At 45.7% G+C, this 26,171-nt stretch overlaps 1 protein-coding gene across 9 annotated transcripts in view; it reads right to left on the reverse strand.

Moving 5' to 3' along the window:
* The window catches only part of DIXDC1 (DIX domain containing 1), a 71,021-nt gene that overhangs the window by 12,031 nt on the left and 32,819 nt on the right, over positions 1-26,171 (reverse strand). For 5 of the 9 annotated variants that reach the window (XM_045577971.1, XM_045577968.1, XM_045577970.1 and 2 more), the window contains 14 exons: positions 23,758-23,989; positions 23,082-23,189; positions 15,875-15,987; positions 14,263-14,411; positions 10,650-10,739; positions 9,368-9,421; positions 6,736-6,786; positions 3,446-3,550; positions 3,029-3,082; positions 2,463-2,555; positions 2,314-2,385; positions 1,126-1,215; positions 623-853; positions 61-127 (listed from right to left, as the gene is read on the reverse strand). In XM_045577971.1, the coding sequence (XP_045433927.1) occupies positions 61-127; positions 623-853; positions 1,126-1,215; positions 2,314-2,385; positions 2,463-2,555; positions 3,029-3,082; positions 3,446-3,550; positions 6,736-6,786; positions 9,368-9,421; positions 10,650-10,739; positions 14,263-14,411; positions 15,875-15,987; positions 23,082-23,189; positions 23,758-23,989 (1,509 nt within the window). Of the gene's footprint in view, positions 1-60; positions 128-622; positions 854-1,125; positions 1,216-2,313; positions 2,386-2,462; positions 2,556-3,028; positions 3,083-3,445; positions 3,551-6,735; positions 6,787-9,367; positions 9,422-10,649; positions 10,740-14,262; positions 14,412-15,874; positions 15,988-19,610; positions 20,019-23,081; positions 23,190-23,757; positions 23,990-26,171 lie in introns of those variants that run through there. The other 4 variants (XM_036427391.2, XM_036427389.2, XM_045577972.1 and 1 more) reach the window with 3 other exon arrangements.

Genomic DNA, 26,171 nt, shown 5'->3' on the forward strand with positions numbered 1-26,171 from the left:
AAGTACTAATGTCTGATCTAAAATTCCAGGAGACCTTCCTGAGCAATAATGAGCACTTACTGGAATGAGGGGGCCAGGACTCCTGGTATTCACTACCTGCTTGAGTTCTGGGCGACTTGCCCCAAACCTGGAGAGCCACACAAAAATCACAAGAATTATGATCAACGGGAGAACTTAACCAAGAAATTTAAATTTAAAAAGTGTGCCTAAAATATACTCTTTCTACCATTTGCCTAAAATATACATCTTCTACCTGGTGCATAAAACTGTACATATTGGTACTAACAATAATAATACACATTTATAAAAGGACTTCTAATTTTCAAGCATTTTCCATATATTTCCTCGTCTAATGCGAGCTCATTCAGGGGAGAAGGGCAAGGGAAACAAGCAGTAGAGAGAGCTGTGGGGCCAAGCACTACAATTCCTTAGATAGTTAAGCAGTTGATAGGAATGAGAGTTATCAAGAAGTCCCTCCCTGGATTATCAAACCATGATGAACAGGAAAACCAAAGAGAAAAGCAACTCTAACCTTCAGCCCTGCCTTCCTCTAGATTAAAATGGATAAAATTAAACTTCTTTGGGAGCTTGCCTAAGAGGAATAGCACAGAATGAGGATTACCCTTTTTTCTTGCTTTTTGTGGGTCTCCATGGCATGCAGACGCTCCATGAGGCTGGAGATGCCCTGTTCCAGGCTGTCGATGGTGTGGTGCTGAGGGTCGTGGCCGCTGAAGCTGTTGCGCAGGCTGCGGAGAGCATCGCGAACGAGCTGCAGGTCGCTGGTCTGTGGGGAGAGTGAGGCGCTGCTGGCATGCTGCAGTGTCATGTCATTCACTGTATCCCGGCCACTGGGCTTAAGGAGACACAGGGGAGAAATCCCCAGGATAGATCTTTTACTTCTTAGGGAGGAGGTGTGGATTATAGGAAATGTTCCTCCACAAAAACAGGCCTGCTGTTTCCCACCAGTCCTTCATTTCGAATAACAAGTGCCTCAGATCTTTACACACCCAACAGATGCGAGAATAGAGAAGTGGGATATAAACGGCGAGTCCACTGGTGACGGCTAAGGTGCTCTTCTGGCTTCAGCTGAAGTGGCGGGTCTGGACTAAAATGTTAAGAACCTACCCCTCTCGGAGTGATGGAAGCAGCTCCTTTTCCTGCCACCGGAGGGAGAAAACCATTGCTTTGAGAGCTGTGACTGCTGTAATTGGTCACCTACAGCAGCAAGAAGAAATGATACTTGTTGTGAGAGAATTCCAAACCAAGATGTCCTGTCTTACTTTTCCTCTTTACACTTCCTGACATAGTTTATAATTATATATCTATTTCATATCTCTCTCTATTAGAATGTATAGGGCCTTCCCCCCCTTTATTCATCGCTACACCCCTGTACTTGACCCTTCCTAGGCACTGTTGAATGTAGAATAAACAAAAGGGAAACCTCAGCTGGGAAGCCCCCAGCCTACACTCTGCCTGGCCACTGGAGGGCCTGAGAATGCTGCTACAGCACCTCCGGCCTTTGCTTCAGTAATTTAAAAATAAAAGCAATGACTAACTTTTCTTTCTTTCTTAAATATCTTTTTATTGATGTCAGAGAGAGAGGAAGGAAGAGGGAGAGAGGGATAGAAACATCAATGATAAGAATCATTGATAAAAAAAAAAAAAAAAAAAGAAGGATCATTGATCAGCTTCCTCCTGCATGCCTCCTACTGAGGATGGAGACTGCAACCCGGGCATGTGTCCTGACTGGGAATTGAACTGTGACCTCCTGGTTCATGGGTCAATGCTTAACACTGAGCCACACCAACCACGTAATGACTAACTTTTCCTGATCTTAGTTCTGAGCCAGCTGGATCTACCAGGTGGATCTACCTGGATTATTTTTTTAATTTAAATTCTTTATTATTGAAAGTATATGTCTCCTTTGTCCCCCATTGACCTCTCCCCAGATACTCCCACCCCTCATACCTGGGTTATTTTATGTATACTTCTTAATGGCAGAGAGGGCCACTATTATTCCTACTTTCCAGATGAGCCTTATGTCTAAGGTTCAGAAGCTAAGTAAATTAAAGTCACACAATGGTCAAAAGTGATAAAAATGTACCAATGTTACAACAATAAGTTTAATTTTAAAAAGTGGTAAAGATGTATCTGAAACCAGATTTTCTTATCCTGGAATCTGTATTCATAACCCCCACATCAAATAACCCTCCTAAAAAACTGACCTGTGGCTTTGGTTCAGTCCTGACTCAGAAACAAAACCCTCTCTTTGCCCTTGTAAATGTGGGAGGGAGACCCCGAGTTGGAGGTTACCTCATCCGCCTCTCTTTTCATACAGTGAGCCAAAAGGACATCTTTGTGTTCTAGCTCCCGCTCTAGATCCACCTGCAAACCAGAGACTAAGTCAGGAAAGCACTTCTTCAGGCCGCAGGGACAGGAAGTCAGCGCTGAAGATGCCCCACCTGCTGGTAACTGGCCTCAGAGAGCTTCCGGAGCGCTTCTTCCAGCTTGGCCTGGTGATGCTGAAGGAGGCGGTCCTTCTGCCCCAGCTCCTTCTGCAATGGACAGAGAGCTCTCAGACGTGGCAAAGTCAAGAACATCGAACAGTTAATTCACCCTTTGCGATGCAACTCCATCGGAGGAAAGCAGAGCCTTGGGGGAACGGTGCTTTCCTCCAGCTGCACCCGGAAGGCACCGCACACCACAGCAGCCTTGCATAGTGCAAAGGGTTCTCGGAAGGGTAAGGAGAAAGGGAACTACTGTGTGTAGAAGGACACTACATGCTATCCTTGCTAGTTAGATAGAAGGGTTAAGACTGAAGTTTCACACTCCTAGTTCTGTGCTCCTTCTCCTAGCCGTGCTCTCTACCTTCAGGGTTAGGGTTCGTGAACAAGGGAGTGCAGCAAAGGATTTCTTTGCCAAAAGCAAGGAGAGAACAGAGTTAAGTGCTCTTTGAACAACAGCATCATGGGCTGTTCATAAAACAAGGTCAGATGGAAATTATTTCCAAACTAACGTTCATTCTTACTTTATATTCTCCCAGGAGCCGGTTCCTCTCATCTAGCTTCCTCTGCAGATCCACCTGTAAGAAGGATAAGAAAGAATTAATGGCATGGAGGTGCAGTGTGCCATGCCCAGCAGGAAAATAGCTATTTAGTAACCACAGTTCAGTTGAGAAGCAGAGAGGGCATGGCTGTGGACAAAACACACAGCTGCTCTCCGCGTCTCTACACAGACTGCGGAAGCACAGGGCAGCCTCTGTGTCTCAGTGTCCTGAACGCGAAGGGCTTGAGGCCAGTGTGTTGGAGACTCTCCCTTGGGAACAGACTCAAGTCTAACAGGAAATAAAATAACTGCAGACACTGAGAGCGGACAACCTGAAATTAAGAGGTTAGGACAGCAGACCTAATTGGGGTTCAGTGAAGTCAGGGTTCATTTAACTCACATTCTGGTTGTGTAGCTCATCTTTGTCCATGTTTGCCCGCAGTAGTTCTTGTTTGAGCTGAAGAACAGATGTGTCCTGCTGAGTCAACCTCTGCTGCAAGGCATCCTGGGGGGAGAGGGGAAAGTTAATTACTGTTGGCCCAATTAACCAACCAGCCAGTTATTACTAAGTTATTAAAGCCCTCACTGCATATCCCGCATTAGTTCTGGCAACGCAGGTGGGAGTGACTTCAGGGACTGCCACAGGAATAAGCAGGGGTTTTCTGCCCCTTCCAGGACAGTGGCATCTACAGGACAATCCTATCCATTGTCCTACCAAACTACACGAAACCTGAATTTTCCTTCACTTGGTACTCGCCACTTCCCTCTACTTCATTCCTGACAGGGTGGTGTCCTAGACAGAGGTCTTGGGGAATAGAAAAGACTTAGATTCAAATGACCAGTTCACCACTTACTTTTGTGACAATGACAACACACTCTTCTTCCCCCCACCCTGGCTTCCTCATCTATATCTTGGGCATATAAATAGTCTACCTCTCTGCCAACTCCCTATTTCCTAGAAGGCTGGGACCTGTTTCTGCCTGACACCCTATTCATCCAGAATCCCTGAGGTCCCTCCTCCTGCCTCCCAGAGCCTGCACCTACTGGGGGCTCCCATGCCTAATCTGGACCAGGACTGGGAATATACATATTTCCATGCTCAGAACTGCTCTTGGGCTGTGGTTCCCCCTCCCATATCTAGAACCTTCCCAACGTTAGGCTATCTTTCAGCTTGGACACTCTTGGTTTCTCCCATGCTTAAGAAAAGGTGAGTTATACATACTTAAAAGGGTCATTCCTCCAACCACTGTGACTGCCAATGGAACTATGGACTGGGGCTGCATTCCAGTGTACTGACCCTGACTTTCCTCTCTTCACAGACTACAAAAAAATGGTGCGGGCTCGAGAATGTGGGAGCCCATGCCTGAACATGCTGTCTGCCAGGACGGCACATGGCAAAGGCAGGCTAAGAAGCCCTGGCACCAGCAGATCAGAGGAACATTTCCCAGTGCTTCATGGGAGAAAAAGTGCTTCTGTGGTCAATAATTCTAAACTTGCTTTGGGCCACCTTCTTTATGAGAAATCTCCCCAGGTCCTTTACTATGTTACTATTCACTGTGACTCTTCAAGTCCAGAGGGCAGCTCTCACATTTACTTGACCATGGAACACATTTGTTTCTGAAGTATCTCAAAGGACTAAGGCTCTGAAAAATGCTCTAGTCCAGCCCACGATTGGAAGTGCAGGGAAGAGGGGAACACTGTTTTCCACTTCCAGTATTTATACACAGACATGCTCCCACTTGGGTGAAATAACATGCATTCAAGGAGATTAGCTATATCACTGGTTGTATGAGCAAGTGATTAAATAATCACATTTAGTGGCACACTGTGCAGCCACAAGCAACATGTTAAGCTGTATACTATTATTTTGGAGGAAATTATATATGTACTAGAGGCCCGGTGCCCGGTGTGGTGCCTCGGCCTGGCCTGTGGGGATGGGGCCGAAACTGGCTCTCCGACATCCCCCAAGGGGCTCCGGATTGCAAGAGGGCCGTTCTCAGGTGACTCACCCCAGAATCAGGCTCCCTCCTCTCTGCCAATTCATCGGCAGCTCCTGCATTAAGTGTCTGCCCCCTGGTGGTCAGTGCAAATCATAGCGACTGGTCGGACGGGAGCTTAGGCTTTATATATAGACTAGAGGCCCAGTGCACGAAATTTGTGCACTCAAGGGGAAGAGGTCCCTCAGCCCGGCCTGCGCCCTCTTGTAGTCAGACATCCTTAGTGCTGCTACAATGGTGGGAGAGGCTCCTGCCACCATTACTGAGCCCGCCAGCCATGAGCCCGGCTTGTGGCTGAGTGACACTTCCTTATGAGATCAGGCTGAAACTGGCTCTCTGACATACCCCGAGGGGTACCAGATTGCAAGAGGGTGCAGGCCAGGCCAAGGGACCCAACCTGTGCATGATTGGGGCTGGGGAGAGACACAGGGCGTTGGCCAGCCAGGGAGGGACTGAAGGAGGGCTCCAGGCATCTCACTCAGTCCTGATTGGCCGGACCTCAGCAGCAAGCTAACCTACCAATCAGAGCATCTGCCCTTTGGTGGTCAGTGCACATCATAGCAACTGCTCAACCAGCTGGCTGTCTGCCCCCTGGTGGTCAGTGCATGTCATAGTAAGCTGTTGAGTGGCCTTAGCATATCATTAGCATATTACATTTTGGCTGGCCAGTCGACTGGACACTTAGCATATTAGGCTTTTATTATATAGGACTTGTTGATAACTAATAAGTTGCCTCCAGGAGAGAGAAGTAGGTGATTGTGGGGACAGGGCCAGAAGTCAGGCTTTTCAAGGATTATCTTTTTGTACCTTATTAACTTTAAAACATCTGAGTACTATTAACTATTCAAGAACTAAGTAAATTACAATTTTTAAGAGGATATACCTCTTTATTTTTTAATTTTTTAATATATTGTATTGATTTTTTACAGAGAGAAAGGGAGAGGGATAGAGAGTTAGAAACATTGATGAGAGGGAGAAACATCGATCAGCTGCCTCCTGCATACTCTACTGGAGCTGTGCCCGCAACCAAGGTACATGCCCTTGACCGAAATCAAACCTGGGACTTTTCAGTCTGCAGGCCGATGCTCTATCCCCTGAGCCAAACCGGTCAGGGCAAAGATATACCTCTTTAGAACTGATAAAAAGCTAAAACTGAAGAGAACTGTAAGAATTGATTGTTTACAGACAGAAACAAATAAGGCAGCACAGAGGGAAGTGGCAGCACCAGGGGTCATAACCCCCAGAAATAAGCCTCAGCAAAACAAAAGGGTATATTCCTTACCACGTCTCACTTCCCATCCACAAAGCTCTCCTTTTCCTAACAGCACAGAGTCTGCCAAAGCCCCCACCAAATGTATACAAGAAAGACTAGAGGACCCATCCAACCTCCTAGCACCTACTCTTACCAGTAGACTACTTGACCTTGTAGATAATTTTTTAATATATATATTTTATTGATTTCTTACAGAGAGGAAGGAGAGGGATAGAGAGTCAGAAACATTGATGAGAGAGAAACATTAATCAGCTGCCTCCTGCACATCCCCCACCGGGGATGTCCCCGCAAACCAGGTACATGGCCTTAACTGGAATCGAACCTGGGACCCTTCAGTCCTCAGGCCAACGCTCTATCCACTGAGCCAAACCGGTTTTGGCTAGATAATTTATTTAAAGATTTAAATGTCTTCCTTTTTACCTTTATTCCCTGTAAGTTTCTGGCTTCCTGTTTACATTTCAGCAAGTCCTTCTGCAAACCAAATACAGTGAGATCAGATGGAGAGCATCTGGGCTGCTTCAGAAGCATTACCTCGTTCTATTAGTGGGAACAGAAAATTCAGATAACCATTCTCTGAAAAAATTAACTGTCTACTGAGGCAGAAAGATATGGTCCAGTGAACACTGAAGGCTGACCCAGACCATTCTGCCCTGTGGCATCCAGGCTCAACGCCAAGAAAGAAGACACCTCACATTCCCATAGGATCTCATTCCTACAGTTAGCAATCTTCACCACCAGGAAATGGAATCATAATAATCTAAATCCCTCTCATGAAATAAGTAATTCATCTCAATATGCCTACTCCCATATCTTCAATTATTATCTTGGTTTCTAATGTTTAGCCAAGTATCAAGCTGCTTCTGATTCTCTAAGAACGTGTTGTTCTTCATGGACTAAACAAAAATACATTTAGCCCAATAATGCAGTGCTAAAGTAATTACCCCTCCTTGACAATAGAATAAACATACGTATATGATTACCACTAGGAAAGAGATTTTAGGAGAGGAACACCCATAACTCGGATCCCACTCTCTTCTTATTGCATCACATCAAGAATTTGGAATTAACACATCTAAAGTGGAAACAGTTAATCTGGACTCCACAGATGGGCTCCAAAGTAATGCCAATAAAAATTCAAGTCAGTGAGTGTGTGTGTGCATGTGCTCTTGCATATTTCTGGGGAGAAGGTTAATGATTTTAGGCATATATTTATGGCTCAAAAAAAAAGTTAACACATTGCGGAACAGTAATTTTATTGGTAGCTTTACCCAGTGGACAGATAAGTTTCTTTCTTTCTTTTTTTCTTTTTTTTTTTTTTTAAAGGTTGGCCTTTTTAAAAATTATTATTTTATTGATTTTTTACAGAGAGGAAGGGAGAGATAGAGAGCCAAAAACATCGATGAGAGAGAAACATCGATCAGCTGCCTCCTGCACACCCCCCACTGGGAATGTGCCCGAAACCAAGGTACAAGCCCTTGACCAGAATCGAACCTGGGACCCTTCCGTCCACTGAGCCAAACCGGTTTCGGCTGGTTTGAGTACAAAAAACGTTTTACATAAATGTTAAAGGCACACTTTAAAATTAAAATTATATTTTGAAGTTATTTATTACATGTTCTTACAAGCTAATCTCTTTCTAAAGTATGACATTTTGTAAAACACTGTGAAGCAAGAAATCTCATGATCTGTCTGCAATGTGTTAAGATCCACTGACCTAAAAGAATTCTGGGAAGTTTCATTTAAAAAAGATCTGGACTCTGCCCTAGTCAGTTTGGCTCAGGGAACAGAGTGTCAGCATGCAGACTGAAGGTCCTGGCTTCAGCCGGGGAGCATGTGGGAGGCAACCAGTTGATGTGTCTCTCTCACATCAATGTTTCCCTCTTTGTGTCTCTCTCCCTCCCTTCTACTCTATCTAGGAATGAAGTGGAAAATATTCTTGGGTGAGGATTAACAACAACAACAAAAAGATACTAGACTATATTTAATAATATTGTACTGCATATTTGAAAGTTGCTAAGGGAGTAGATCTTAAAAGATACCATCACAAGAAAAAATTTTTAACTATATGATGCGGAAGCCAATTCCAGCTGTCATAATTGCAAGAGTTTCATCAAAAAGTTGATGGAACTTGAGGACTCAACAAGGGCTGAGTCACATATGTTATCACCTGTTGGGAATGGCTAAAGGCATTTCCTCCAACCTGAAAAAAATTGAGTGTTTGCTGCCAGACAGCTCAGGGCATCTTAATCTACATGTTATTGCCTCCTATTGGCCAAACACCTGAACAGCAATAGGCTATTCCCCATTCTGACAATGCTTCTATATGGAAACCCTACCCTTTGAAGTGTATCTCCACCTTGCCTTAGGACAATTTGAGGTAATAAAAAGAAAGGGGTCCTGAGACAAGGAGAACTTAGTTCCTTTAGCTAAAGCTCCTCTGACTCCAAATGCCTTTCAAAATTATCTTTCGTCTCTGGACTCTTACTTAATCTACGCACAGCCTTCTCTAGATTCCAGAACACTTCTAGATGCTGGCTCAAGACCCACCAGTGTTAAATGTAACCCAATGTCTGGCATTAATTGGCATCCCAACCTGGGGCTTCCTGAACCCTTGCAGCACTAATGTTAATGTGATTATTTACATATATATATTCATATATATATATATATATATATATATATATATATATATATATTCACATATATATATATATATATATATAAAATCAAGTTCTTTATCTGAAACTAATGTTTATGTCAATTATAAAAAAGAGCATACTGATAATAGATCCAGTGTATGTTGATGTTATTTTAAAAAATAATGAACATTTTAAACACATAAAGATATAATGACATATATGCCTATTACTCATCATTGAGATTAAAAAGATGTTACCTTTTGCCATATATAGGACATATCTCTCTTTCAATCAAAGGCACAATACAAACATAGGTACAGCTAGAGTCATGAGTCTGCATCCCTTACCCCCTCCCTATTACTTCCTGAAGTTTGAATTTTTTTCAAAGGGTAAATGTACATGTCCTGACATACCTTTAGGTCCTTATTCTCCTCCACACTCTGATCCAGACGACTTTGGATTACAATCTGAATATAAGGTAAAAAGCGATGTTTAAGTACCTATGCTGTGAAATTCGGAGGCTATTCATTCAATAAACATTTATTGAACATTTACTACTGTGGATACAAAGGATAGGAAACAGTGTCCTCCCTCTAGTGGATGCATATCCCCAGGGAGATGGAAGCAGATGAACAGGGACAAAGTTTAAAGTAACTGCTAGTATGTGTTTGATGCAGGAGGTTGGGCAAAGGCAAAGAGAAATAGCAAGGGATGAAGTTTGAGAGGAAAATAGGGGCCGGATCATGAAAGGCCAGAGAGGGCAATGGGGAATCCATGAAACATTTTAGGCGAAGAGATGACAAAATGAGAATTCCCTTAAAGGTAAATCATTCTTGCTGTTTTATTCCAAATGAATCAGGAAGGACAGGAGAGGAATCTGGAAAGCTAGTTAGAAGGTTGCTAGAACACTGGATAAAGGCTTGAATTAAAGTAGTGGCTGTGAGAGTGGAGAAAACTGGGTGAAGATATTTAAAAAGTCAACTGACAAAATTTAGTGACTTATTGGTTATAGACGGAAGGGTCAGAAAGGATTAAAAACTTGACATTTAGATTTTTGTTTTGGGTACTTGGCTAGATGGACAGTAATAAAAAACAGAATCCAAAAGGACAAGCAGTTTTAGTGGTGGTGAGAAAAGGGAGAGAAAACCTGTTTGATTTAGGATTCATTGAAACAGAGATGCTTATAGGATACACCAGTGGAGGTAATCAATAGGCAATTGCATGTGGCATATATAAATCTGGAAGCCCACAGAGAAAACTGAGCTAGAAATAAATATTTGAGGTGACATCTGAGTCGGGTGGGAGGTGAGTGAAGCCACGGAGGCACCTATTACCCAGGGGAAAGCGAGTCAGGAGAGGGCCCTGAAGAGCAAGCATTTAAGGCCCAGGCAGAACAGGCCCCGGAATGTCATGCCCGAGGGTAGGGTCCTGGGACTGTTTTGGCATTCACGTATCTCCAGCACCTTGAAACAACAGCTGGCACAGTCAGCACTCAATAAATATTTGCTGACTGACTAAATGAAAGGAAGAAAAAAAAGAAAGGAAAAGTACTCTAAAATAGAAGAAAAAAACCAAGAGAGCTGGAGTTAGGGAAGAGAGCATTTCAAGTAGGTGCAAACAACGGGGTCAAATGCTAAAAGCAAGTCAAGTACATTAACCAGGTTACTTGGTTTTGTCACTGAAGATGGCGCTCACCAGTTGCTCCTCGGGATTGACTCCTGGTTCACAGAGGGCCAAAGGCCTGTCCTGCTCATCTTCCGGTAAGGACCCACTGAGCAGCAAGGCCTGGGTCACACAAACACAGAGAGAAACGCACCGCCCATCAGAGAACTGAGCCTGGGGTTGGTAGGCTCCTCCCTAATTGAAATCACAAGTGGGCTTCCTCTAGAAATCTCCGTGGTAACGTGTGACCCTGATCCTTAGGTACCGCCAACAACTCACCTTGGGTCTCTCTGGAGTTCCTCTCTCCAAGGCCCCAGAAAACAATCTAAAATAAACATTCCTCTCAGAAGCGGCATTTCAAAACCAGAGCCCCTCAAACTGAATTTTGCCAGCTGGGAAGTGAACTAAAAGCAGTGCAGAATTTCCTAGCATATAAAACTTTATTATAATAAATTATTTGGAAGTTATAGCACTGACTTGGGTTTGTTTGAATAATTCTGCATTTTTACTCCTGAAGGCAACCTGATAGAAAAAGAAGGAAAACATACTTGCGGAGAAATATGGGCATTCATTTCCACTCCCCACCCCAGACTTTGTTTTCATCAGAATATGGAGGGGGAAGATTTACTCTGAAGCTAATGAAGCTCAAACCCAAGGGCCCCTCACCTGCAATGCCCTCCCAACTTCCTATATCTACTATTGGATACATAATCTGTAATCACAGTCTTTTAAAAAATATTTTTTATTGATTTTAGAGAGGAAGGGAGAGATAGATAGAAACACCAATGAGAAAGAATCATCGATAGCTGTCTCCTGCATGGGGATTGAGCCCACAACCTGGGGATTGAGCCCGCAACCTGAGCATGTCCCCTAAAGAGGAATCAAACCATGGTCAACATTGAGCCACACCGGTCACATTGTAATCTTAGTCTTAAAGATGGCCTCCCAAACTATATGTTTTTGGACTCACAAAATTTGGATCTACCCTTGCAGGCAGGTATACAAGACCTATAAGCTGAATGAAAGATTTGAAAATGTGTCCTTGTCTTATATAATATCTTAACCTGTTAACCGAGTTTTCTTAACCTTTTAACCGAGCAGGACTTATAAATATGTCAAACGCAAACAATATCTGGAACAAGGAGGACATATGAATACGTCCTTGAAATATATGTTGCACCCTGAAATGGACAGTATATATATTTTTTAATCTTTATAATTGTTTCTAAAATTCATAATTTTTTAATTCGATGTTTCCATTTTTTTGTTGGTATTCTTTTCTATTTGTTTGTAATTTTGTATTTTCCTTTGTGCTTTATATATAAATAAACAAAAAATATATATTTCATTTATTTTAATTAAGTATAAATTAAACAAATAATAATATGAAATTACGTCATGGGGCGTGACGTACTGACACGTCCTCATGAAAGAGTATGCGCCCGTTATACGTTGCGTAATTAAAAAGGGAACTCCCCGGTTAACAGGTTAATCTAGTCAAGAGAAGAGTTACAGAGATTAAATCCTTTTTCAGTAAATATAACACAAACTAACCACAAATGTTGGTATATAAGAATTCAAGCACTGGTTGGTCTACCAAGCACTAATTAATAGTAAAAGTTTAGTAAATCAAATTAATGTGGTTATCCCATGGAGTTGTGGCAAGAGGTATGCATAGACAAGTGTAAGAAGAGCTGCAGGGAATTAAGGGAGGGCCATGCTACAGAAACACTGACCCTAAAGGCAAAGCGTTGGATGGGCTCTCATGAGAGCCTACGAATAAGCCAGAAACTGGATGTGGCTTAGCACACAACTTGTTCATCCCTGAAGGGGTTAAAATGCCAGTGGGTGCTGTGAGCTCCATTGTATTCCATAAGGGAACAGAATTCTCATTGTGGTCATGTGGCTGTGAATTAAACTCCTGATTGCAGAGAATATTAGGATGCTGACTTTCTGCCTATCGATTCTCTTCTTTCTCTGTCTAATCCACCAGACTGAAAAATGCACCAAACTGATGGTAATCTACAATATGTTCATATAATCACACTGTCCTGGGAAAACCTGGTTGGGTGTAACCCCAAAGTTTTTTATGCTTTAATAGTTCTAATTAAAGCACAGCCGAAACCGGTTTGGCTCAGTGGTAGAGCGTCGGTCTGCGGACTGAAAGGTCCCACGTTCGATTCCAGTCAGGGGCATGTAGGTTGGTTGCGGGCACATCACCGGTAGAGGGTGTGCAAGAGGCAGCTGGTCGGTGTTTCTCTCTCATCGACATTTCTAGCTCTCTATCTCTCTCCCTTCCTCTCTGTAAAAAAAATCAATAAAAATTATTTAAAGGACAGCACACACACACTGTTAATTAAATCATGCCTTAATAGAGAGGCAGAAAATGTCTATTTAAAAGGCAGACATTTAAAATATACTGTAGCTCAGTGGTTGAGTGTCCACCTATGAACCAAGAAGTCATGGTTTGATTCCCAGTCAGGGCATATGCCTGGGTTGCCAGCTACCCATTGTGGGGTGTGCAAGAGGCAGCCGATCAATGATTTTCTCTCATATTGATGTTTCTATTTCTCCCTCCCTCTTCCTTGCCCTCTGAAATCAATACAAATATATTTTAAAAAATTTTAAAACATACCAAGAAAATAGGTGGGAAATAAACAACTTTCCAGGAAGGAATATTTAGGTAGTAAACATTCCTCCAACCCTTCTCCATTCCTGGGGCATACATTATGCAAATATTGTACTATAGCACCAATCTCCTTTTTTTTTTTTTTAAAGGAACTCTTTGTGTCCTCACCCTGTTGCTAGTTGGCTGGCAGCGCCGCCTCCACCGCCTGCCGGCTGCCAGACCACTGACATAATGTGGGCTTTGTTTATGTCTCCATAAATATTTGACAATTCAAGAGCAGTGCAGTTCCCAGCACAAACAGAAAGGAATATCCCTAGACAATTTCAGGGTCATCAGCACACTACAAGGGCTCCCCCAAATAGAGACAGATGCACAATGTCAGAGGGCTGGGGGGTCATTTCAGGGTACAAACCAAGTCAAGTGGGTCAGCTGGCCTCTGGGAGATTTCCTGAGCTGGCACTGAAGGTATAGGAGAGACTGAAGGGCTTTGTTGCTCAAAGAAAACTTCCTCTACCTGATCACGGAGCCTTGGCATTCACTCACAAACGCATTAGGAGCGAGCTGAATCCTCTAAAGTTTAGCTAGATTCAGACAGAAACCCTGGCATTACTGGCTCCCGCACCCTTCCTGAAGAAGTCCTAGGAGACAACCCCTGACTCTTCAGAGGGCCACTATTTGGTGAGAGCTGCAACTGCACGGCTGTGGCTGCAGAGTGGGCAGGAACCCACCGGGGAGCTGAGAGCCAGAACCAGGGCTTGGCAGGGCTTGATGGCTCCCAGGCTCGCAGAACTCCTGACAACTGTGTTGTAAACAAGAGTCCACCTGGTCCATGTGAGAGCTTTACTCACATAAAGGGAACTGTCTGCCCTTTGACTCCTACTCCCTCTGTCTGAACTCCCCACTCAACTCTGACCTCACACAAAACTGAGCCAGTTTATCTGCAACTGACACCAGTGATTTAAGAATAATTATCAGTGGGTGCGCCGAAGACGAACGAACGACAAGGGAAGGAGCTACCTGTAGTCCTGATATCATTTTCTTGGCTTCCTCCATTTCTTTTTCTAGATGTTCTTGTTGCTCCAACAGCTGTTCTTCCCATGAAGTCTCCAGACAGGCTGTGGGGCTGCCTGGTCGCCAGTCTCGGGATACTGGAGAGTCTGTCTCCTCTACAACATGAAAGGAGGGAGCACAGTTCATGTTGAAGAAAACAGAGTTTCCGGCAGGAAGCATTCGCTGTCCTCGCATTCACAGGTTCAGGTCACTGCCTCCTGAACCTGTCCTCGCCGCTCAGCCTGGACTCGCCACCAGGTGGGGTTGTGAGACATACAGAATTGGCTATTAGCTCAGACCCCAGGCTCAAGGGAGCAACACTTAATCTGTTGGGGAAACACATCCTCTTCAGAACGTTTAGGAAGCCGTAAGACTTCCTCTTTGGGAGTCTTGGTATGGGACATATATCAATAGATTTTACTATTAATTCTCTAGAACGGGCACTCCCAGAGCTTGATTCTGCCAGGTACAAAGAGGGGAGCTGTCAGAGGCCATGAAAACAAAAGTCTGTTGGCTGTCTGGAGATTCAGAGACCATTCTGTCATTTAACAGTGTAATTTAACACAGAAAATGAACCAGGAAAGCATATTTGCACAAATAGTTTAATATCTCTCTCTCCCTCTCTCTCTCTCTCTCTCTCTCTCTCTCTCTCTCTCTCTCTCTCTGTTTTTTTTTTTTTTTTTTTTTTTTTTTTTTTCTGTCCTGCCTTTACAATCTCTTCTGATTTCATTAATAAAAATGAGTATAGTGAGGCTAATCCCTCTGGGTTGCTGTGAAGATTAAACGAGGTAATTTATGCCCAGGGCCATGTGGTGTGGGGCCCAGAGCAAGCACTTAATAAATGCTCTCCCTCTCCCTCCTCAGGGTCCCAGGGGTGTCTGACTCAGTACCATTCTCGGTAGTATTCTCTGCTACTAATGCCAGGTTCAGAGAGGGAATAGAATAAGGAAGAAATGAATTCCAGTTTTTCTTCTGAGGGCTTCAGTTTCATGGTATCCCCTAATAGTTGAATAAAACTCTATCTAAATCATGTGTTTTGCTTCTTCCAGATTTCCTCTATGTTTATGTGAGTAAACAAGAGAGCAACTGACACAGAGGAAGGAGAAGTCTAAACGAAGGGAACTCCTGTGGTCCTTTCTGCAGCCCTCATACCAAACCTGATGTAGACCTGCTCTCCACTGTATGTTCTCACAGACACCTCAGCAACCCCTCCTTTTCCTGGCCCCAATTTAAGTTAGAGAAGGACTGAAATTATTTGTATAACACAGAAATCACAAAATCTATTTACTGAATAAGGCTTCCGACTGTTCCAAAGTCATTTCCTGATTCATAGGCATGGGGCCAAGGAACAGCCTGTCTATACTGCTGCAAGGTTTTTGACAGCTAGGACATCGGAAGTGACATTCCCCAAGAGGATATCCACATTTGTTGGCTCTAAAGCATTAGAGCCCCGTAGAGCTGAGCCTGCAGACACAAGAGGCACAAGGCCAGGGAGCTTATAGGTACATAGCCAGGATCCCCAAACTCTTCAAGCTGAGAGCTATTCCTTGAACCAACCCAAGCACCCAAGAAGTAGTACCTGTCCTGTTCTCTATTCCTTCAGAGGGAACAATCACAAACTCTGCCTTCTCCTCCGACTGGGTGATAATGGATTCGCTCTTTGCACTGTGGATAGGACTGGGTGAAGTCAGGCTGTGATGAAAGAGAGAGAAACAATTTTTATGAACAGTTGTTTAGAAGCCAACTTTCATAATTTACCCCAGAGACATGTTTTTTGTTTTTTTTTAAGTTTGCTTTTCATATATGTGTGTGTGAGATGATGATTTCAGGGAGGGAAGGAAGGAGAAAGGGAGGAAGGGAGGGAGGGAGGGAGGGAATCATCAATCAGCTACCTCCTTCATGCCCCCTAATTGAACCCAGTACCCTTCAGTCCACAGGCTGACACTCTATCCACTGAGCCAAACCAGCTAGGGCCCAGAGACATGTTCTTATCCATCTTACTCCTACTGCCTAACACAGTACCTGGCCCACAGTAAGAACAAATATTTGTTAATGAATGAACGTGTTAAATGAATAAATATCCAGTCCAAGGAAATCTTTTACACAACAATCAACAATGCTGCATTGAGACTTAATTCACTGAGAAGAAATTCATCAGAATTGGTAATCTAGCATTTTAAAGAGCCTCTGAGGTGGTGTGTGTGTGTGTGTGTGTGTGTTTAGTTCTTACCGAGAATATGTTTTTACTGATTTTAGAGAGAGAAAGGAAGGGAAAGTGAGAGAAACATTGATGTGGAGAGAAACATCTATTCGTTGCCTCTCATATGCATCCCAACTGAGATTGAACCCGCAATCTAGGTATGTGCCCTGACTGAAAATCAAACCCACAACCTTTTGGTGTACAGCTGATGCTCAACCAACCAAGGCACCGTGCCACCTAGCCAGGGCAAGTTTTTTACTCACTACTATCACCATCCTGGGCTCAAGTTTAGAGACTGATATAGTATGTGTTTTACTATCTTTGAATACTTTAAGGAAAATCTATTTCCAATATACTAATTCACACACATACAAGCAATATCAGCAGAGAAATCACACTGGGCTAATGGCCAAAAGAGAGGAAAGCGTGGAAGGTACCTCCCCAGGGAGAAAGTGCTAGAGTGCGGACAGCACCAGGATGGACAAAGGAGCAGCGATATATCAATAAAGCAAGGACATGATAAGGAAAAGGTAATAGGTCAAAAGGGGAACACCTGCTTGGATGGTAAAGGTTTACTTGATTTACTCCCAGAGTTACTTATATGTTTGCCACATTGGTTTCAAATTGTCATGAGCAACTCGCAATAATTCTTACGTTCTAATATAATTACTAGCCTTGGAAGGAACTGTTCGGATTTGGGGGGAAATGGAATTTTAAATCTCCAGAACAGCAGCAAAGCTATAAGACAAGATGGGGGTGTTAGGCTGAAGCTTACAGCTGCAGAGCCCGTTTCTATGCGTTGCACCCTGAGAACATCAACACTGAAACACTCTCAGGGGCCATGGGGGCTGCTGGCCCAGCCCCCTCTCAGGAAGCCTTTCCAGATCCATCACCTAGACAACAGGGACAGTGTCTACGATTCACTGACCCACTTAACATGCCCCTGAGTTCTCGCAGGCCAATCCTCACAGCCACGATCCGGAGTTCACATTTCTTCTTTCCAGAAACCATTGAAAACAAGAGGCAAGCACAGAGGAGGTGCCTAGAGAATTCAGAGCCCCTGACGCAACCTGAGGACTAGGTTCTCCTCCTCGTCGTTGTCCAAAGTTTAAAGGCTTCAGTGGGAATGCCCTCAACCAGTAATACATTCTCATCCTTATTAGGACACCAAAAAATTAAAGTTGTTGCGTCTTCAACTTAAAAAAAAGGAACCAAACAAGCAAGGGGGGGTGAAGAGTGGCAAGAAGTGGTTTTAAGAAAAGGTAATTGCGCCCTAGCCAGTTTGGCTCAGTGGATACAGCATCAGTCTGTGGAAAGAAGGGTCCCAGGCTGATTCAGGTCAAGGGCAGCAGGTACCTCGGTTGCAGGCTCCTCCCCAGCCCAGGCCATGTTTGGGGCTCGTGCAGGAGGCAACCAATCAATGTGTTTCTCTCACATCGATGTTTTTTCTCTTTCCCTCTCTCTAAAAGATTAATGGAAAAATATCCTCAGGTGATGATTTAAAAATAAATGAAGTGTAATTTTAAAAAAGAGAGAGGAATTTCTAAAAAAGCTTTATGGAATTCTCTTATCCACCTTTCACTATTTAGGTAATCTGACTTCCAGGCCAACCTGCACTAGCTGCTGGAAAAGCACTAGTCTAGGGCACCATCTATAATAATAAAAGTGTAATATGCTAATTAGACCGTATAGCTGAACAACCTCCAGGACATCCTTCCAGACGACCTTCTGGAGAAGCCGGGGCTAAGAAGGCCGAGCCCCTTGCATGAATTTCATGTATCGGGTCTCCAGTGTTATTTATAAAGAAAAAGATTTAAGCCCTAGCTGGTTTGGCTCAGTGGATAGAACGTCAGCCTGTGGACTAAAGGGTCCCAGGTTCAATTCCAGTCAAGGGCACATGCCCGGATTTCAGGCTCAATCCCCACTAGAGGGTGTGCAGGAGGCAGCCAATCAATGATTCTCTCTCATCATTGCTATTTCTATATCTCCCTCCCTCTCTGAAATCAATACAAATATATTTTTTAAAAGAAACAAATTTATAACTGCTCAGGCCTCAGCATTCGCCTGACAGAAATTGGGATCACGTGCTGAAGGAGGCCTGAAGCAGCTGCTCCTCTTTGAGAACAAAGACACCTTCTCAGCTGACAAGGTGCTGTGGTTGGCATGTCCCCTGCCTGCACTGGGACGGGCCACAGTGGGTAAGGTGTGAGAGGAGGGGGGGTTGAGGGGGGGTGCAAACCAGGATGCTGCTTTCCTAAAAGCAGAGAGCATGCTCAGCTCCACCTTCTCCCTCCTGAGTGAGCTGTCTCCCACATAAGGGCAGAAGGAGGCGGATGTCTGCATAACCAACCCCACTGGGGGAGTGGCCGAGCAGCCAGAAGAAAACAACATTTTTCTTTCTTGAATTGAGGCTGCCAGTGTGTGAGGCCAGAGAGCTAAGGCCATGGAACTAGAAGGCCAAGTTAAAAGAGAAAGGACCGAGGAAGAAAAATCCCGAGGCCAGAAGAACTTCATGAATGAGGATGGTGCATTAGATCCTCTTCCTCAAGTCAGAGAAAAGTATTTTTCACACTCATTAATTACATGCTATAGGCTCTGTCTGATGTGCTTTGAAGCCCTATTTCATAAGCAAGTAATCTCCCTACCTGCCATCATAATCCTCTCAAATCAGGGAACAAATGATTATAAATCAGGTCTGACTGATACATTTAATTCCCACAGGTTTAACATCTCACAACCTTCATTTATTAGAAAGTGGTCGTCCCCCAGCAAAGATACTTGCAAATTAGAGTCAAATTATTTTTTTTAATAGGTAAAGGGCCATAAGAGAGAGAGTCCTGTTCCCCCCGAAGTGCCTTCCCTGAGCAGAGACAAGACAGGATAAAGGGCCACTCTCCCCCATGCTGGCGCCAGCTCCCTCACTCGCAGTATTTCACAGTGAGAACCCCAGCTCCCTCACCCGCTGCATTTCCAGTGAGAACCCCAGGCCAGCAGCCTGTTCTCCCCCATACAGCGCCCCCTCCATCCCCGTCCACGTCTGGCCACTGGCGTTCTCCGGCCGGGCTCCGCTCCCACCCATGCCCCCTCCTCCAAAGCCAGAGTGGCCTCCGCTCACCATTTGACTTGCATCCCTCCCATGGTCCCTCCTGGCTGCGAGCTCAGCAAGCCCGCTTCCCGGGGTGACGCCGGGGGCTGCGAGGCACAGCGCCCCCAGATGCGGGCATGTCCCCCCGGGCGGGGGCAGGTCCACCACCCGCACCGCCGGCCGCCAGCGGGAGGGACGGGGGCGGGCGGCGAGGCCGGGGACCGGCCCGGGGACCGGGATGCTCCGGCGCGCGGCGCGCGGTGCCCGCAGCTCAGACGCGGCCGCGGCCCGGGCGGGGCGGGTCCGCCTCCCCTCGCAGGCTGCGGGCCCCAGCGGCCGCATGGCGGGGTCCTGCCCGGGGCGCGGGCATCTCAACCCATCTCCGGCCGCCGGACGCTCCGAGTCCCGGGCAGCGGCCAGCGGGCGGGGGACCCAGCTTCGCAGCGCCTCCCGGTCCCTCCCGGCCCCGCCCTGACCGTCCTCCCCCCTCGTCTCCCCCCCCCCCCCCCAGCGGCCACACGCCGCGGGCAGCGCCGGCTCGGACCCAGGCGGAGCCCGGCGGGGGCGCGGCCGGGAGGGGACATGGGGAGCACCGCCAGGCAGGGAGGGGCCGCCGGCGGGCAGAATCCCCAGGGGGGCTGGTCCTGGCCCTGAGAACCCCGATCTGTACACGCTGCCTTCCCCACCCTGAGCCCTCCTTCCCCACCCTGAGCCCTCCCTTCGTGGGCGCCGAGGTCGGGGTAGGCAGAAGCCAGCTTCTTTTTTTTTTTTTTTTTTTTTTAAATATATTTTATTGATTTTGTACAGAGAGGAAGGGAGAGAGATAGAGAGCTAGAAACATCGATGAGAGAGAGTCATCGATCAGTTGCCTCTTGCACACCCCACACTGGGGATATGCCCGCAACCAAGGTACATGCCCCTGACCGGAATCGAACCCGGGTCCCTTCAGTCCCCAAGCCGATGCTCTATCCATTGAGCCAAACCGGTCCCGGCAGAAGCCAGCTTCTTGAGGTGCGGTCTCCCCCGGAAGCCGCGGAACGCCCATCTCCCCCACCTCCCCTCCGGGCGTTTCCGAGTGTGCCTTTTTACCCACGGGGCCCATTTTGCCTGGACACAGGGAGAGGCTGGCCTGAGGTCTTGGAAGCACCATGCCGGCAGGGTGTCCCTGGAGGAGGGACACTGAGGGCTATCTTCCAATCTTAACCTTCTCCCCCCTCCCAGGCACATCCCGGGCCTCCTGGCTTTCGTGGTCATTGAACCATTAGATGGGCTCCCCCTGAGCAAGGGTGGAGGGGGGAGCAGATTGTGCTCAAGCCTGCTGGGTCCCGGGGAGCAAGCTGAGGAAAAGGCAGGGTGCTGACTGAACACCCTAACAAGGCGAGTGAGCGGTCAGCTAAAGAACAAAATCAGGAAGAAGTCAAAGTCAGAAAGCGGGGTGCAAACTGCTCTCTGAGCCCCTCCCAGAAAACTGTCCCCTCAGCCCACTTCGGTGGGAGTTCCAGTGGATCACTAAGTCACACGTGCACGGTGGCTGCCCCAGCTTGCGTCCTGCCAGAGAGGAAGGAAGCAGCTGTTCTCAGGAAGAAATCGGGGCTCCCCCTGACCCCCAAACACCGCCCCCGCCCCACCCCCAACGCTGGCAGGCACTATCAGGCACAGAAAACAAAAGGCCAGTGACCATACAGGAAGCAATAGATCTCATCATACAAGGAAACATTCTGTACCGAGTGACAGCCTCAGAAGCAAGCAAGGAAGAAATGGTTTGGATTCTCACTAAAAGCACGCCTATTGCTTCATGGGTACAGGGTTTCTTTCCTTTTGGGGGTGATGAAATGTCTTCAAACTGGATAGAGGGGATGGTTGCAAACATTATAAAAGTACTAAATACCACTGAATTGTACACTTTAAAATGCTTAATGATGGCTGGGCCTGAGCGGCTTAGATGGTCGAGCATCATCCTGTGCACGGGAAACTTACAGGCCTGGGACACTTACGAAGGGAGGCAACCAATGGATGTTTCTCCCTCACACTGATGTTTTCTTCTCTCCTTTTCTCTCTCTCTCTCTCTCTCTCTCTCTCTCTCTCTCCCTCTCCCTCTCCCTCTCCCTCTCCCTCTCCCTCTCCCTCTCCCTCTCCTCCCCCCACCCCACCCCTTCCTCTCTCAAAGCATGTCCTTGGATGATGGTTTTTAAAAAGTAAAATGATTAATGGTTAACTTTATGTTTTGTGAATTTTATACATAAGAAATCACATCTATTAAATGTGACCATTAAAGCTGAGCAAGGTTACCAGAATATTAAAATGGGAAAAGAATTGCATGTTACCTCCATAGACTAGGAAATGGTCCATCTAACTAAGATGGAATATTATGAGAAAAAAGAAATGAGGAAAAACACCAAAGACACATAAAATGCTTATAAGACAAAGAGCAATTAGGCTTAACTAGAACAGCCTAAGCTGGACTGAGGTAGGAGACAGAAAAGGTCAAAAGAGCATAAATTAAACACAATTCAGCAATGAAATGAAGTTAGTAAATAAGCTAACTTGGCCTGGGGACGTGTTCCTAGGAGCATGATTTACATAAGCCAGGAAAGTAGTCTTTTCCTGTCACTATACTGGCATTGATCAGGCTTTTTTTTTTTTTTTTTTTTTTTTTCCATCAAGAAACTTACATGGTTACTCTTCCTGATCAGGCTTTTATGAGAACACTGTGTCCTGTTTTGGTCTCCCCATTTGACTCTGTGGTACATAGGCAGTCTTTCAGCTACAGTCACATATGTATTCTAATCATTAGCCCACTCAAATATGTACTAATCTGTCACAATTCCCAGCCCTGTCAGTGAAAGTCGGAAACATTCTAATGCTCTAAGACAGTGGTCGGCAAACTCATTAGTCAACAGAGCCAAATATCAACAGCACAACGATTGAAATTTCTTTTGAGAGCCAAATTTTTTAAACTTAAACTTCTTCTAACGCCACTTCTTCAAAATAGACACGCCCAGGCCATGGTATTTTGTGGAAGAGCCACACTCAAGGGGCCAAAGAGCCGCATGTGGCTCATGAGCCGCAGTTTGTCAACCACGGCTTTAAAGACAACTCTGCTCATTTTCTCTTGCTCGGAGCTTGATGCAGCCCCCTCAGGCCATAACTTAGTTATACCCCGACAATGGAACTGGTTCTCATAAACACTGGCAGCTGATGTACAACATCCGAACCACCAGGCTGGACCATGGCTGGTCCCAGCACTGGCACTCTGGCTCTGCTCAAAGCTTCCTCAGGCGGGAAATTCACAGCACCACCCCCCCTCCTGCCAGCACAAAACCATGAGGCAGTGCTGAGGTTCTACCCCTTTAAGGCCAAACATAATAGGAGGGAAAGAGAACGGGTTTAGGTGCCTCATGTCCTGTTGTATTGCTACTATGAGGCTAAGAACCTCAAGACTCCTCAAGAACTCAGCTTTTAGCTAGAACTGGAGTGGTAAAGAATCTGAGGCCCGGTTACCTGGAGCAGCTGGACTCAGACGGGGACCTCTGCTGCCCTTCGTACTGCTGCACCAGAGCTCGCACGCTCCAGTACGGATTCTCGATCTCCTCGTCCGTGCTGCTGTTCCTAAAGCCAGAGGACACCAGCAAAGGAGAAGGGTCAGTCCTTCGCTTCACCCCAGCAAGTACTGACCGATGGCCCTCTTGTGAGCACTACAGGAAAGATGAATAAGGCAAAGCCCCTGCCTCAGGGACACTTGGAACCTAGCAGGGAAGACAGATACAAAAGCGCATAACTTCACCAATCTTCGCAACACCTCAGGGTCACGCTTAGCGCACACACAGCCGCCAAGGCATTTCCTGCCGTGACTCCGGCGGCGGCTTGGCCTTCAGGACACATTCCAGGGAGAGACTCCCGCGGAGGAATGGAACATTGCTCCCAGGGAAGAAAACACACCGAGCCAATGGCATCTCTCTACGATTCTGGGCACCAGAGCAACAGATTACCCATGTCATTCACCCACTTCCTGCCGACTGCGAACAGAACTCTTCAAAAGAAAGGGCTTTTCTCTCTCAAAGTGCTGTTTTCTGCAACGTGGGGCTGTCTGGGTGATGTTTCCATCTACCGCAGATAAACATTTAAGGGGAAAATTTCAAAGACAGTCCAGTTTCCATTCTCAGATTCCCACCCTTACCTCTGTCTGTACCGAAAGACGTCCCGTCCTGAGCGTGACATGTCATGACACACATCGGCCAGAGCCGCAGCTGCTCCCTGGGCCACAGCTGTGGCGCAGTGTGGCTGGTGGCTCTGCAGAGGGGCTCTGAAGTCCCGTCCTTGGCTCACCGTCCTGCCAGAGCCAGGTTTGAAGTGCGCTGCCAAGGCAAGGACCAGCCTCATGATAGACTTCAGGTTTCCTTCCACAATGTCTGGGGGACAGAACAGACCGAGAGGCCCTCAGAGGGAGGTGGAAGGCTGAGGCCTCATTCACTGAATACACACTTTCTAGGATGCAGGTCAGCGAGGCAGCCAAGCTCTCTGACCTCACAAAGCCGTGTTCAACAGGGACACAGAAGATTTAAAAGCAATTAGGGGGTTCTTTAGGAAGAGGAAGAAAATAAAGATAAAAATTATGAACAACAAATACGTAACTATCAACAAGTGAATCTAAAAACCAAGGGAATTTAAAAAAATCGGATGAACAATAGTAACTGTTGAATATAATAGATTCAGAGTATGGAAGGGGAGTGGACTGAAGATTCTTGGGGAAAGGGGGAGAAGGGGGTGAGAGAAGAGACTGAACATAAACTGTGCACCTATGGATGAGGACAATGGGGGGTGGGGAAAGGGCAGAAGGTGGGGTGGGAACCTGGTGGAGGGGAGCATGGAGGGGGGAAAAAATGAGAAACATTTATAATAATCTGAATAAAGATTTAAAAAAATAAATAAGTAAAAGCAATTACAATGAAGTATAGTAACATGTTATGATAGAAAAAGTACAGGATTCCTTGGGGGTTCAGAGTAGAAGCATCGTGTCTAGTGTAGAGGGCTCAGGATTCCCAGAGGAAGGAGCTCTAAGCTGAGACTTGGTTGATGAATGGTGGTCCATCGATGGAGGAGAAGAGGGAGCAGCAAGCACGAAGTCTAGAGGCAAGAGAAAGCATGACATCCTGGAGCCTCGCTGTCTAGGGTGGGAGCCGCTAGCTACACTGAGCACTTAAAAGGTAGCTATTGTCTGAATTGAAATGTGCTGTGAGTGCTGTATTTACGTAGCACATGCATACCCAAAAACAGAATGCAAAATATTTCCTTAGATGTAGTACAAAAAAAAATAGAATGCAAAATATCTCATTAATAGTTTTCATTTTGAAATTATATTTTGGATATATTGAGTTAAAGAAATTTATCATTCAAACTGGTTTCACACTTTTTTTTTTTTGTTCAGTGTGGCTATTAGAAACTTTTACATTACACATGTGACTCTCGTTATGCTTCTATGGCACAGCTCTGCGGGGAGGAGCTGAATGGAGTCCAGCAGAGGTCAGGGCAGGAAGGGCGCGATAAGCCATGGGAAGGACTGCGGACTTTATCCGAAGGACCCTCCGAGGCAGAGGACTGCTCATGCTAAGAGCCTTCTGGCGGCAACGTGGAGGGCAGATGGGAGGAGGACAAACATCAATGCAGTGGGACTAATCAGGAAGCCAGGTAAAAGACTGCGAGGTCCTGAGCAGCAGTGTTCCCTAAAAATAGTTGACTTTAATGGGCTAGATCCCCAAGCCCACTCCTAATGGGGACCAGATGAAAGAGATTATCGCATTCTAAATTTGCCCTAGAAAAGAAAAAGGAATGCAGGCAGAAAAAATGTGATAGGTCTGGTGAAAGTTAATGTAAGGAAATTGGTAAAATTCCATTTTTGTTTTTAGTTGCATAGCCTTTTAGATATGCAAGGTTTTGAAAGAATTGATTGATACCTTCTACAGGGTGCTCTCAATGGTTAGCATCTACCCTTCCTGAATGACCCCAACTCAGAGAACATCAGTAACAGAAACATGACAGGAGTGCCCCCTCCTCCCCCATTCTCACCAGAGTCACAGGTAAGCAGGCCCAGAAACTGAGGCTGAAACAGAACCGGATTACAGTCAGTTCTAGAGAAATGGAGAGAGGACTAGTGGCCTGTGCTTTCCGAAGACACCGTACACCCTTTCCTCCTTGCAGCCTGGGCTCAAGGGGCCTGAGAAGTGTCCCCTCTGGCCACGTGGCTACAGGAGAGGGCATGTGCTGAGGTCACAGAGCCCCTCACCACCCATCTTACCAGGAATATTCTGTGATGTAAAAGAAAAAATTGCTAGAAAATATTTTCCAGCATTTTTCCCTCCAGGAAAACTGGATGGAAAAAAATGTAGGCTATTATGAAGTGAAATAATTATTGGTCATGAAACCATAGGAACTTCAAAAACATAAGCTATCCTCCTTTTTATTACTTAAATGAGAAATTCTAAAACTAATGTCCCAATTTTGTAATTTCTTCTCTATTAATTGTCCTACATACAGTCAAGCAAACCTTTATTCAATTAAAATGAATAGAGAACTTCTGTCTTCACCCACGTTTCC

Source organism: Pipistrellus kuhlii, unplaced genomic scaffold, assembly GCF_014108245.1.
Source record: "Pipistrellus kuhlii isolate mPipKuh1 unplaced genomic scaffold, mPipKuh1.p scaffold_m20_p_9, whole genome shotgun sequence".
Taxonomy (NCBI): domain Eukaryota; kingdom Metazoa; phylum Chordata; class Mammalia; order Chiroptera; family Vespertilionidae; genus Pipistrellus; species Pipistrellus kuhlii.